This window comes from Dama dama, chromosome 31, assembly GCF_033118175.1.
Source record: "Dama dama isolate Ldn47 chromosome 31, ASM3311817v1, whole genome shotgun sequence".
NCBI classification, from domain to species: Eukaryota; Metazoa; Chordata; class Mammalia; order Artiodactyla; family Cervidae; genus Dama; species Dama dama.
Genome location: NC_083711.1, coordinates 53,341,421 through 53,355,849, shown reverse-complemented (window position 1 = coordinate 53,355,849; position 14,429 = coordinate 53,341,421). Strand labels below are relative to the sequence as shown.

At 37.6% G+C, this 14,429-nt stretch overlaps 1 protein-coding gene across 7 annotated transcripts in view; it reads left to right on the top strand.

Annotated features, from left to right (window-relative positions):
* Positions 1–14,429, top strand: part of CBLB (Cbl proto-oncogene B) — a 220,278-nt gene that overhangs the window by 80,120 nt on the left and 125,729 nt on the right. For all 7 annotated transcript variants that reach the window (XM_061134398.1, XM_061134400.1, XM_061134399.1 and 4 more), the window contains exon 4: positions 13,837–13,983. In XM_061134398.1, coding sequence (XP_060990381.1) covers positions 13,837–13,983 — 147 coding nt within the window. The remainder of the gene's footprint in view (positions 1–13,836; positions 13,984–14,429) is intronic.

The following is a 14,429-nucleotide window of genomic DNA, read 5'->3' as shown; positions in this document are numbered from 1 at the left end:
ATATGTTCAACAGTATCCTTAAATGTCTTCTCAAGATTATTATATTGATGGTTTAGGTACAGCTGGAAGCCAAAAGAATTATTCTTTAAAAAAAAAAAAGGCATTGTGTGCACTTCAGTGTTGATAAGTAAGGGATTATTAATAGTACTTGACTTTTGAACAGAGACCCCAATGAATAGAAATAGACAAGCCAAAATCCAAAATGATTTCTTATCTAGACATATGTCAGATCTAGTTAATGTTAGGTCGTATTTAGAAAATGTGATTTAAATGGCAGTTCAATTAAAAGACTGCTACACAGTCTATAAACATTTCAGATCTTTGCTTACATTTTATGTACATATAATATTAAGGGGATTCTCTACCTTTGACTGAGCATTTAAGACTTGTAGAAATTAAGTCTTTTGTTGGTATAAATCAGCAGATTAGCCTAATGGTATTTTCACACTTCAGTTCTTTGTGTGGTTATCTAAATAAGTATGTTTTGGAAATTAAATTCCTTCTGATCCAGATCTGAGTAGGCTAACTTTCCAATTAGTATAGTCCAGATTTCTTCCAAAAATTTCTTTTGGTTAGTTTTCTTTAGTATCAAGGAAAATACAGAAGATGTAAATTTTACAATTTTCAATGTAAAAATACTCTAAGTAGGAATACAAGTTTTAAATAGTGTTTGATTCTTTATCCATAAGTTATGTACTTACATTGACAGAAGAGTGTCCCAACCTTTCTCAACTGCTGCTGTTAATGACAATAATGCTAATAATAGTAAGTTGGTAGACTTAGCAGCAGCAGCAGCACCAGAATACTAGTAATAATGATAAAAGTTTATCAAATGCTTGCTATGTGTCGGTTTGCTAAGCCAATTATTTACTGCTGTGTATCAAACCACATAAAATTTAACAGCAAGTATTATTTGTTAAGATTTCATGGTGTTGGCTTCTGTTTTATGTGGTATTGGCTGGGGCATTGGGTTGCCCTCACATGCCTAGCATTTGTTGCTGCCTTGCAACTGGGGACTCACTAGGGCCTTTCCACATGACTGCTTGGGTTTCCTCACAGCATGACCATGAAATTCCAAGATTGTTTTCCAAGATGCAAAGGCAGAAACCACAGATCTCTTAGGGCCCAACCTCAGAATTTACACGGTGTAATTTCTACCACATTCTACTAATCAAAGCAAGGCACAGCCTAGCCCAGGTATGGGGGTGAGGGGAAGAGACTCCATGATGGGAAGAGTAGCAAAGAAATTTTGAGTATCTGTAATATTCCGCAAATCCTGTAAGTGCTGTTGTAATTCATATTTTAGAGATGAAGGGTTAACTTCGTATGCAAAGTCATTCAGTTACTGAATGATTTAAGCTCAGGTTTAGGTTAATTTGACTCTACAGCTGGAGCTTTTACCTCTGGTAATGTTTGATCTTCAGGGTGTGGATAGATTAAATATGTTTGTCTTTCTAATCCAAAGCCACTGTCTAAGGGTGGTTTTATTTATGTGGTGGTTATTCCATTTGCAATCAAGACTAAAAGAGCAGAGAGAGTTGATTCATATTATTGATCAGCCATCATGTGGTAAACATAAGTCTCTCTAAATTAAGGTATTTCCAAACTCTCAATTGAGATGAAAGTTAAAATTCTTAGACGTGATATTGTAATTTGCTTACTGTTAGCACATTTCCTTATTAAAAACAAATAAATAAAATCACCTTTTAAGCCATGTTTCCCATTGAGCATACTCTGTTCTAGCAGTCTGCATTTTTCATATGGTTTCAATATTCTAGTGTTTATTCATTAACATGAAGAACAGAGCTTTTAAGTTGCCTTTTATTTATTTATTTTTTGTTATTTCTGCTGATTTGTGGTTACTTTTGGAAGACAATGTTATTTAAGTATTTACTTTGTTGAAAAGGAAAGAAAACATCAGAGATGCCCATTATAGTAATGAACAACATAAAAATTAAGGCTTCCCAATGTAATGTCAGTTTTCTATGTTAGATTTTTCTATCATGACTTTAGGAGTTCTTCAGTCTCAGACTAAAATATATTGAGAAAAGTCTATAAACTTAAAATGGTATATAACACCTTGTACTTGATATTAATTGTAGGTTGTGAAGAATTTTTACCTAAAGCCTATGGGCTTTGCGAGCTATCTAGTCACCTCCTACCAGCCAAAATAAAAGTAATGACAACTCCGTGGAATGTTACGGGGCCTCAAATTAGGTACCTATAGTCTTCTCGTTTTTATAGAGGACAGAACTTTGGCTAGGAGGCTTTTAAGTAAGAGACAGGCAGTCCTGTGTCTAGAGCTTTGCTTTAGGAAAGCTTGCTGTGCTTTCCTCCACCACACTCCCGTGTTTCCTCCATGAGACTTGACGTCAGGAGAGCGGAAACCACTTGTCTGAAAGGTCTTGTCACCACCGCTGGGAGCAGAATAAGCTAAATGGAGTTTAACTTTGGCCAATTTAAGAAACTCATAGACCTTTATTTTAACTTAAAAAATATACCCATTGCTGCTATACTCAGAAAGTTTAACAAGTTTTTATTCGTCCATTAGAGAAGGAAATGGCAAGCCACTCCAGTATCCTTGCCTGGAGAATCCCGTGGACAGAGGAGGGCTGCAGTTAATGGGGGCGCAGAAGCCTCGCGCGTGGCTGAGCGACTAAACCACAACAGTGGCCCGGGGAATCTGTGCAGCTCACGTCTGTTACAGCTGTGTTCTGTGATTATTTCACCTGTTCTTCATTTTGAAAGGAAAAAACAAATCCCAATATAATCAGTCTCACTGCTTAGAAAAGCACAGCATTTCTTTCTGAGGCTGTAGATCTAAATTAGCCCCCTTCTCTAGAATCATTATCATATGTCTTGTCCATGTCTGGTATACTGAAGGGGAAAGGTGGACAATTGAATGCTCTGGTCATATGTCACTATACATTTTCGTTTATGCTATTGCATGACAAGGATTATATGTGGTGTGCTCATTTATCTATAATAACTATGAGGCACTCCCTTGCTCCTGAAAATAATTCAACTTGAATGGTGTATTTTTTAGATTATCGTAAAGGTAGGAGATAATGTCACCAACTAGATTTAAAAATAGTGAGACTTAACCAGAATGAGATGATTTCCACATTTAGTTTATCAGTAGCTGTAGTCTTTGAACTTTGTATTCCCTTCCTTATATCCTGAAAATGTGAAATTATATTGCTGTGCCAGTGTTGAATATCCTGTGGTGAAAGGGCAATACTTTCTAGAAAATTGAAAGTCAGTGCTCAAGTAAAAGGATTGAGGTGACTGTTCAGAGAGAGCTCCGGACCTGAAAGTGAAGCTCTGCAGCCTGGACGCCAGTGGGGCCTGTCAGGGGCGGGCTGCTGCAGTGGGTTTGGAAATCTAGTCACTCTCTCTCCTTCAGGCACCTTGCAGATTTGCCTGAGACAGTCAGTGTAATGGACTGTAATATTTTTGAAAATAGAAATATTTAAAGAAAAAAAATAGAAAAACCATTTATAAATTATCCAGAGATTACTACTGTTTATGTCTCTTACTCTGTATTCTATATTTGTTTTCTCTTTGTATCCTGATACTTAGCTTTTCAGTAGCACTTAGTACTGGGCATACTGTTCATTTTCTTGCCTTTGTCACTTCACGCTTTTTATAGAGCATGTTCATGTGTGTGCACACACACCCACACACACACTCTGTGTTATCATGTGGTATCCATACCAGATTAGACCAGAAGTAAATGAGAATTGCTTGGCAGAGTAATGTTTGTTTTTATATTTGCCTCAGCCGTTTGAATAAAGGTAATTTTAGCCCTGGGGAAACGATGACTAGACGTCAGGTTTGAGGTTTTCTTGTCAGTAACGCACGACAGGAGCACCAGCACAGAGGAGGCCGTCTCTCTGCGCCTCATTTGTTTCTCGCCTGTTCCGTTTCTGGGGAGCTGGGTTGAAAGTGGGGCAGAGGTTTCGAGGAGGAACTCTCCAGAGCCAAGGAGGAAGCAACGGTCAGGGAACAGGTGATGTGACGGGAAGCTGTGTTTGCACTTCCTCAGAAAGTATGACAGATGTGATCGGTTTCCTTGAGACTCTGGAAACTTCACATTAGTTTCCTGTTGCTTGCTGTTGTTACACTTGGTCATTCACAAAGGAGGAAAAGAGGGTGGGAGAAAAGATAGTGGGGCTCACAAAGGTTTTTTTTCTTTTCCTGACTTAGTGTCAAACGCTAGATTTTTAATCCTCTCTTCCAGCAGCTTTTGGTAAAGTTGATGCTCCACTCTGAGTGTCTGTAAACTGTTTTTATGTCCTCCTGCTGTCAGTCTGCCCATTAGCACTGTTTAGGTCAGGAAATTCTGATGTACTTATTCTTTAAATGTTTTCGTGGTCATCAACGTTAAAATTTATTGGGGATCTATTATTTGTAAGGAGCTGTTACAGGTACACTAAGACTTTCTTCTCCAACAAAGACCTTTGCTCTGATCGAGGTGAAGTGCAATGTGCATATAAAATAACTGGTGCTTTTCAGAGAGGACGTTCTGCCGTGCCAGGCAGTGTGACGCGGTGGCGTGTTCTTTGATGCGTTGGCCGCTCTGGGCCTGCGTTGCCTGCGCGGCCTTTGCCGGGCGCGGTGCGGGGGCCTCCGCCGCAGCGGCCTCCCTTGCTGCAGGGCGCGCGGGCCTCAGCAGTCACCGCGCGCGGGCTCGGGTGTGGTGTGCTGGCTCGGCTGTCCGCAGCTCGTGGGATTTTCTCAAACCAGAGATTGAACCCGGGTCCTCTGCATTGACAGGCGGATTCTTAACCACGGGACCTCCAGGGAGGCCCACGTGGTGGCGTTTAACAGCCTGATAGATGACACCCAGAAAGGGGGATGGGAAAGACACCATGGCCTGCCACCTTAACGTAAAGGGCGCAGATGAGAGGTCACCAAGCTGAGACGCAGGAACTTGGAATCAGTGGGGAGGAAGAGATGGCTTAATCCAGAGTGTGGATCAGAAAGGGCAGGAGGCCGTTCAGATGCCCAAGGAGGAGAAGAGAAGTGGTGTGAAGAACGGTGGGAGGTAGCTCGGTGACATGGACAGGAGAAATCCTCGAAGAAAATATTATTGTAGCAAGGACTTAAACTGTGTTCTGATAGAGGATTCTATTCCTCTGTCCTACTGAGTAAAAGTAAAAGCTATCTCTGAAGTGTGAATGTGACAGAAAATAGAAATAGTGGTGTAGGGAATGTAGCAAGTAAAAATAATTAAGAATTTTCAGTAGAAGCAGTAAGTACTGACTTAATTGATATAATTCAGATTGCTACTGCATTATAATTTTTTATGGTGATCTGGGAAAAGAACAAAAATGAATCTATTAATAGATTTAAAAATTAAATTGTTTTCATGGTCAAATTTATGTGATGACGAGACTGTTCTTTTATCAGATTACCCCAGAACATAAAAAAATAGTTTAAACTTCCAATGTTTCTTTTTCTTTTGAAAAAGAGCCTAGCCAAAACAAAAACAAAAACACAGAATGTAGTTCTACTATGATTGCTTCTGGTTGCTTCTGTTTGAGTCATTGTCATGATAACTTTCCACATAGTTCACAGAAATTTCATTGTATTTTACCTTAAATAGGAATGCAGGAATAGATCCATTTTTCTTTTCTCTCTCACGTAATAGAATGGTCTACATTTTTAAGATTTCTTAAAAAAAAAAGATTTCATAAAAAGGTACTTGTTACCTTTTAGGTTTAATCAAAAGGAGTCCAGCATGAAAGACAAAAGTTTTTCTTTTTTGAAGTAGATATTGTTAAACTTTTAAACCAGATGAAAGTATGACCGATCATATCATACTGTTATGGTTTCTCATAATAAATTTTTCATATAAAATTATTTGTTGAAATTATCAAAGAGATAATCCTATGTTGGCATAGCTGCAAAGTTAAAATAGCTGACATTTAAAAAAGATTATATGGGGAGCTTTATTGAATGTATTGAAATGAGGCTTATTGTAGTTCTTTTTTTCCATGCAAACGGCTGTCTTCGTCGTCGGAAATTTCAAAATCCATACGAAGGACCCCATTCATCCTTGGTATTACCTAATTCCTTCCTAATTCACCTTTACTGTACTGTTCCCACCCACTGCTGGGCTATATTCTGGTCAGAACTGCAGCCATCACCCCCAAAGTGGTAGACTCCTTCGTCTCTCTCACTGATTACTACCTTTATTCTAGTTCTATCTCAGTTTTATTCCCACTACATTGTTCTGTACCTTTGGTAGTCTCTTAGCCCCTTAAGTTCATTAAAAGTATGTGAATACTTGATGAATTCATCAAGAGTATATGACATAGTCTAGTAGACACTTAGTCAGGATATGCAGAATGAATGAATGGATTAATCAAATACTCTTTCATTGTTTGCTGTGAAATTGTAAGAGGCCACCATGGCAATTGATGATCCTAATATGAGAATGGTGATTTTTACCTCATTAAGATAGCCGTCAGTTTAAATGACAATAGTATTATATGGGGAAATTAAAGACTAGGATATTTATACTTTTAAACAGAGGTGGTAGATAGAATTAATAATAATAATGACGATTATTTATTGAGAGTTACTAGATGCGTTAGGTCTTACCTTTATACCTTATATACTCCTCACAACAGCTTAGTGAGACAGGCATTTTTATTTAAAATTTTTAGAGATAAGGAAACTGATTCAAAGTGAGAGGTTAAGCAACTTGTTCACAACTACCAGCAGGGTAAGGATATGCACTCAGTATGTACGGTTCAAGGCCAGTTTCTTTAACATAGGATAGCTGAAAAATTAGACAGAATATCTTGGTATCTCCCAGGAACTTGTCAAAGGATATTACATTTGAATGTGATGGGAATATTTCATGTTTTAGTTGTGTTTAGGTAAGACATTTGTAAATTATCCATTTAAAACTGTTTATTTCATAAAGCAAATTCATTTACCGCGAAAGTATCATCCTTATTTTGTGGGATAGCATCTTGCACTCATTAGACCTATGTAGGCAACATGTTTGAGATTATACTGCAGAGATCAAAGGATGCCCAGGGTTCATCCTTCCCAGCCACAATTTCACGTTTGGTCTCCCTAGCCTTGTTAGTGGTGGATGATTTATCTTTTAATGAAAGGGATAAAACCTACCTTGGTTACCTATTTTAATGAAGCTTTTGGACTGACATAGTTTGCTAAATTCTTTTAAAGTGAGCAGTTCAATGAAGTAACCTGGAGCAGCTTGAAAGATTACCCTACTGCTTGTGGCTCAGGTTAGAAAGTTTCTGCTCACACTTCTCTTATGACTTGGGATAGACTCTGGGACTTGGGCTTTTAAGATTGATTCATATTCCTTGTAAATTGGTGCAGTCACTATGGAAAACACAATGGGGGTGCCTTAAACTAAAAATAGAGTTGCCATATGATCCAGCAATTCTCCTGCTGGGCATATATCCAGAGAAAACCATTAATCAAAAAGATACATGTACCCCAGTGTAACTTGCAGCACTGTTTAAAATAGCCAAGACATGGAAGCAATCTAAATGTTCATCAACAGATGAATGGATGAAAAAGATCTGGTGTATAGACATAATGGAATACTGCTCAGTCATAAAAAAAGAATGATACAATGTCATTTGCAGTAACATGAATGGACCTAGAAATTGTCATATTAAGTGAAATGAGAAGTAGAAAGACAAACATCATATGATTTCACTTATATGTGCAATCTAAAATATGGCACAAATGATCTTATTTACAAAACAAACAAACAAACAGACTCATAGACACAGAAAACAAACCTATGGTCATCAGAGGAGAAAGGGGGTTGGAGAGGGATAAACTAGGAGTCTGGAATCAGCAGAGACAGACTGCCCCGTATAAAATAGATGAACACAGTCTTACTATGTAGCACGGCGAACTAGGTTCAGTATCTTGTAATAAACCATAATGGAGAAGACTGTGGAAAAGAATATATGTAAATGAATCACTTTGCTCTACACACAATATTGTAAATCAACTATAGTTCAATTAAAAAAGATTTACTTCTTATTCTTCTTAGTTGTATTGAAAACTTTAAAACATTTAGGCAGGGGAGTGGATGAGATCCAGTTTTATTTCAGACTCTCAGGAGTCATCTTAATAATAGTCTCTGTTCCCAGGATGAGGAAGTGAAAGGGGAGGCTCCCATCAGCCTAGTATCCTTACTTCCGTAGGAGTCAAACGTTCCCAAGGTGAAATACAGTGTGAAGTCGGTCCCTAAACCCATCTTGGAAGGCACTGCCTCAGAAGTAGGGTGAATGGAAATTGGTCTTTAACTGGGTGTGAGTCTCATTTCTAGGGCCGCTGTTTATATTCTTTATGTCTTGCTTTTCTCTGTATGGTGAATTTGTTTCATCTTGTAAAGATTATAAAGCACATATCCTAGCTTTTAAATGTGAGAATTGAATTGTTAATAGTTCTTGGATAAAAATGTTGTCTCCTATTTCTTCTACCAAAGGCGGTGCATTCCCAGAAACTTTGGAACGCCCTGGTATGAAGTGTGTTCACGAATTCCACACCTACAGCTTTTTATTTCCTCCTTGATTTATGACACAGCTGTTTCTTGAATTGACTACATGCGATGTAATTAAATTGCACTCTGTGTGTGTATCTCCTACATTTAGTGGAGGCTACGAATCAAGTCTCTTGATGTATTTTTTATTCATTTTTCAAATTCCTCACCTCCAGACGGCGATTGTCACGAGCCGAGGAGTTGGCGCGCTGTCGCCTCTGTGGTGTTAATATCGTCGTGTCTTTCTCTCTCCGTGCTCTCAGCTGCTCAGCCTCATCTGACTCCTTGTGACCCCATGGAATGTAGCTCACCAGGCTCCTCTGTCCATAGTATTTTCCAGGCAAGAATGCTGGGCTGGGTTGCAGTTTCCTTTTACCCTCCTGTGTGATAAATTCAGTAAGGGTAGGATTGGGTCATCCTGCATCAGATCTTGTGTACCTTCAGTGTTTGATGCTGGCTGTGGCCACTCAAGCTGCTGAGACTTACTCTTAAACAACGATGCTGTGTCACTCCAGCTTCACATTCTGTGCAGTAACGTAACTTGAGAAATCGATTCATGTTATTTTGAAGAAAGTTTTTACATGGTTGAATCCAGGATAGAAGAAGCACGGCTTCTTGAGTGATACTCTTGACATTGCCGATGTGTTTACTATACTTGTTTTATTGGCGCACACTTGATTTACAATGTTGTGTTAATTTGAGGTGTACAGCAAAGTGTTTCGGTCATATGTATACACGAATCTACTCTTTTTTAGATTTTTTTCCCATATAGGCCATTACAGAATATTGAGCAGAATTCCCTCTGCTCTAAAGTAGGTCCTTACTAGTTATCTATCTTATATATAGTAATATGTATATGTCTATCACAATCTTCCATTTTATCCCCTTCTTACTGATGGTGGCCGTAAATTTGTTTTCTGTATCTGTAACTCTGTTTCTGTTTTGTGGGTAAGTTCATTTATAGCCTTTTCAAAGATTGCCAATGTAGATAGTTTTCTTTATCATCTCTGCCCTCTCCTTTGTCTTTATTCCTATCTCCCTCCCTCTGCTTCAAGGCTTCTTTGATATATCAACATCTTTACTGGTTTGTGCAGTATTGACATCTAGAAGCTACTTTTTGGTTACCTGGTGTATCAAAATACTTTCATTTCAACATTATTTCTTAAAAACAAAATCTCACACTGAACAAATTTTAAAAATGGCTTAGGGATTCCTACTATGTGAATTTCCCTGGTGGCTCAGAGGGTGAAGCATCTGCCTACAATGAAGGAGACCCGGATTCAATCCCTGGGTCGGGAAGATCTCCTGGAGAAGGAAATGGCAACCCACTTCAGTATTCTTGCCTGGAAATTCCCATGGACGGAGGAGCCTGGTAGGCTACAGTCCACAGGGTTGCAAAGAGTCAGACACAACTGAGCAACTTAACCTTGGTGGTGGCAGAAAAAAATGACTTAACTTGTATGGTTAGTGGGAGATTTTGTGGTAGTAATTAGTCAAAGTATCTCTTCTATTGAAAGTCAGAGTGTTGCAGAATTTCTTGTAAAGTTATGTTTAAGATTATTGAGTCTTTTTTGTCGTTGCTGTTCACTCACTCAGTTGTGTCCAACTCTTTGCAACCCCATAAACTGCAGCACGCCAGGCTTCCCTGTCCTTCACTATCTTCCAGAGTTTGCTCAAACTCATGTCCATTGAGTCAGTGATGCCATCCAACCATCTCATCTTCTGTTGCCCCCTTCTCATCCTATCCTCAGTCTTTCCCAGCATCAGGGTCTTTACCATTGAGTCAGCTCTTCGCATCAGGTGACTAGAATGTTGGAGTTTCAGCTTCAGCATCAGTCCTTCCAATGAATATTCAGGGTTGATTTCCTTTAGGTTGATCTCCTTGGAGTCCAGGAGACTCTCAAGGGTCTTCTCCAACACCATAATCCAAAAGCATCAATTCTTTGATGCTCAGCCTTCTTTGTGATCCAACTTTCACATCTGTACGTGACTACTGGGAAAACCATAGCTTTGACTATATGGACCTTTGTTGGCAAAGCAATGTCTCTGCTTTTAAATATGTTGTCTAGGTTTTCTTCCAAGGAGTAAGCATCTTTTAATTTCATGGCTGCAGTCACCGTCCACAGTGATTTTGGAGCCCAAGAAAATAGAGTCTGTCACTGTTGGCATTTTTTCCCATCTATTTGTGGTAAAATGATGAGACCAGATGCCCAGGTCCAGTCAGATATATATCTATTTCCTTAGTTGTTTAGTGAAAAAGATACATAGTCTCAATTAGGATGCTCCAAATCCTTTATTAAGTAGTCATCACTTTCGGTCATATGATGAGCAGCAGTCAGGTGGGCTTAGGGAAAATTGGCAAGGTATGGAAAAAATATCCTAATAGGAAAGAAAATTCATCTACACTATGGAAAATTCATTCCCACTATGTCTAGATGACTGGAGGTGACTGTGTTCTTGGATTTCAGTTTCAAACTTGGCAGGTATTTACTTTTAAATTGGTATCTAAAAGTGCATAGTGGAGTGGGGAATTAAAGCTTATAATGTAAAGCAAAATATAGTAAACAAACTCCCACACAGTCATATAAAAGACAAACTTATTTGTTGTGACAATAAATTTAAATGACATCAGCCAAATTAACTGTAAGTTATTTTCATTTCTTTGTGTGGATTGCAACCTCAGTAAATCAATCTTTCAGATAAAGGATTTCCAGAATAATCATTTACATATGTATGATATGCATTTTAAAAAAAATTAGAAAATATATGTTCTGGTATATGTGAAAAATAAGGTAACAGAAAACTTGAATTCACATGTTTTTAAGAACTTGAATTTCCATTTCTTTAAAAATTAAAGGCAAAAGAGATTTTTCCATTGCCTTAGTTTGTACAAAAAGTCAAATAGAAATGTAATCTTCTTGTAGGAAGAAGAAAATTGAACTATACCCACAGGTTATAATTTAACAGTGATTGGTTGTATAGGTAGTAGTGATAACTAGGGCTTCTAGACTGAAAATTATAAAGTATTACTATTTCTGTTTTAAAGCTTAGTGCCTACATAGCCAGTGGATCAAATATCCAAGATGGATAATCACTGGTATTGTGCTCCAGGCTTTAGATCTAACAAATAAAAATGAAAAACATTTGGATATGATTAAAGAACAAAGAAACTAGGGGATGGATGGAAAGCAACCAATTCAGAAAATAAGGAACAGTTGGTTTACCCTAATTACAGCCATCCTGATTTTTCTTTTTTGTTCTGTATGTATCAATTGGAAGTTTGGTCAAAAATTAACTCTTTTGCCTAATTACGGAAATAAATTTGTTGCAGCTTTCAAAAGTGACTTTTATGTTTTTCCTTAAACTCAAATTTCAAAAGACAGTTGCAGTTTGTATTGGCTGCATTGGCCACAATTCTTTCCTTTGATAAAGTTCATCAGTTCGCTTTTCATTTCCTAAGACTGAATCTCTTATATCTACCATCATCTAAATGAGGATGTGTTGACATAAATGAGAAGAACAAAGATTCAACTAATTAAGGGAGTTTTACCTTTGAATTAGGCTGAGTTGTAAGGAAGTGTGGCTGAATCTAAGAAGATGGTGAAACATTTTTGCATAACCCAAGCATAATGATTTTGCAGATTGTTTATTGTTGCCAATCAAGCACTAAAATAAGGCCCAAGTTCTGACCTTCGTAAATTTCTTTCTCATAATTCTTCTCATAAATAATAAAGGATGTGGACTTCTTGGTTTTTCAGTAGAGATGAACTTTTTGAGATGTCAGTTACTTTGTTGCTTTCTTCTTTCCTACTTTTCCCACTTGCCATCACAAGTACTTTTATTTATTCTGTGTTCATCTTATATGGGATACATGCTTCTTTTCATTAACTACTGAGAGGTGCATACTATATAATCTCTTTGGTATGTAGCATGTCTTTTTGTTTGTTATTTGAGAGTCGTTAAATGCAGGTACATGCGTAAAAATGAGGCAAATAGCCACAACTTTCAATGTCAAAGTCCTTCTGAAACTTTGTATGGCATTATATGCATTGCAGATTTGATGGCTTTCTCTATTTGTCCTCTGTATTTACTTGCCTCCTACCTGCCCTTGACAGCTCAACACATACACAAAAGCAGCTGAAGCTTCAAAATGGAAAGATATTATGTATGTGCCTATTGTGTTCTGGTTATTCTGAATTAGCAGGAATATAAAGAGGCAAGGTCAGCTGAAAACTGAGAAGTTCTTTTAGTATTTTATCTTTCAATTGCTTCCTTACTATTGGCAGTAACAGTTTGGGGCTGCTTAACACAATATATGTTGTAAACCTATGAAAAGCTTGGAAGGAATGTAGATGATACTGTTATTTTAAAGTCTGAATCATGATTTGAAGCATGCTGTAAATCATGTCAAAACCCCCAGAACTTAACATGGAAGTTAGAAGAGACAACACCTACATTTCCCTCCCTCTAAACCATTTCTTCCATACCATAACTTTTTCTTGCTAAAAACAGAGACTTGGTCATTTCCTTAATCTTTTAGTCCACTTTGGCTCCCCATTCCTTATCACAGTAGTTTTTTATGGACTACCTTGGAATTACCTAGAGAGCGTCTAAAATGTGTACATATCTGAGGCTTATCATCAGAAACTGATTTTTAGGTAGAAGTGGCAAATGTATTTGACAAAATCTCTATTCATTGGTTCAGATGCCTCTTTGTCATGTCCCATTTAAACTTTCTCATCCCATCTCAAGCCATCTGTTCCACTCACCTTCTGCTCTTCATTAGCCGTGCTAAGCCTCGAAGGTATTCAAATAGTTCTGTTCACACCTCTGTACTTCTCCGTACGCTCTTCCTACTATTCAAAATTCTTTCTTCCCTCCTGTCTTTCCCCTCCTTTCCACTCCGAGTCTTTTATCTGTCAAACAACCGCTTATCTTCCTAGATTCTCTGTTAAGTGACACAACTTTCCTTATTACCCCATGTAGAAATAGTTACTCATTTCTGATTAGCATTTATATTTGACTATGAGTTTTCTAGGTGTCCATCTCTCCCATTAAATCCATATAATTTACCTTGTTCATGTTTATATTAAATGAATACATGGGTGATTAATAAAAACCCTGTTAGGAATTTAAATATATTGTTTCTATGAACATTGTTCTTAAGGGCTTTATTGATTTGACCTAGGTTGGATAATTTCATTTTTCATGATGTATATTCCCACTGAAGCTTATGTGCCTATATATTTACTCTTCTCTTCATTTTTCCCCCTTTGTGTCTACAGACGAAATCTCACAAAACTATCCCTTATCTTCAGTCACATGTTGGCAGAAATCAAAGCAATCTTTCCCAATGGACAGTTCCAGGGAGATAACTTTCGTATCACGAAAGCAGATGCTGCTGAATTCTGGAGAAAGTTTTTTGGAGACAAGTAAGTACAAATCATTTTATAATTTGGATCCATATTTGAAGAATGAGGAGACCTGTCTCCAGTTCCAAATGGTATAGATTTTACCTGAGTATTTCTAGAATGTCCTTCAGTGTTTTCGATGAGTGCTTTTTGATTGCTTTTTTTTTTTTCCTGTTTAGCCACCAAAAATATACCTTAGTAACTGAATAATTTTGTTATTACCAAGTAGATATTGTGTGATATGTATTTATTTGATGGGCATTCATTGAATTAAATAGTTTGCTCTAAGAAGCAGAGGTATGTAAGATACAGTATACACGAGAAGCTCATAGCTTTATAATTCAGTGCACACATAAAACACATTTACAAAATAAAAGAAAAGGAAAGATACTTTAAAAATGGCATAAATAAATTGTTCTGACAATTCAGAGAGGGCAACAGTTGCTTCAGGATTGCAGCTGTCGGAG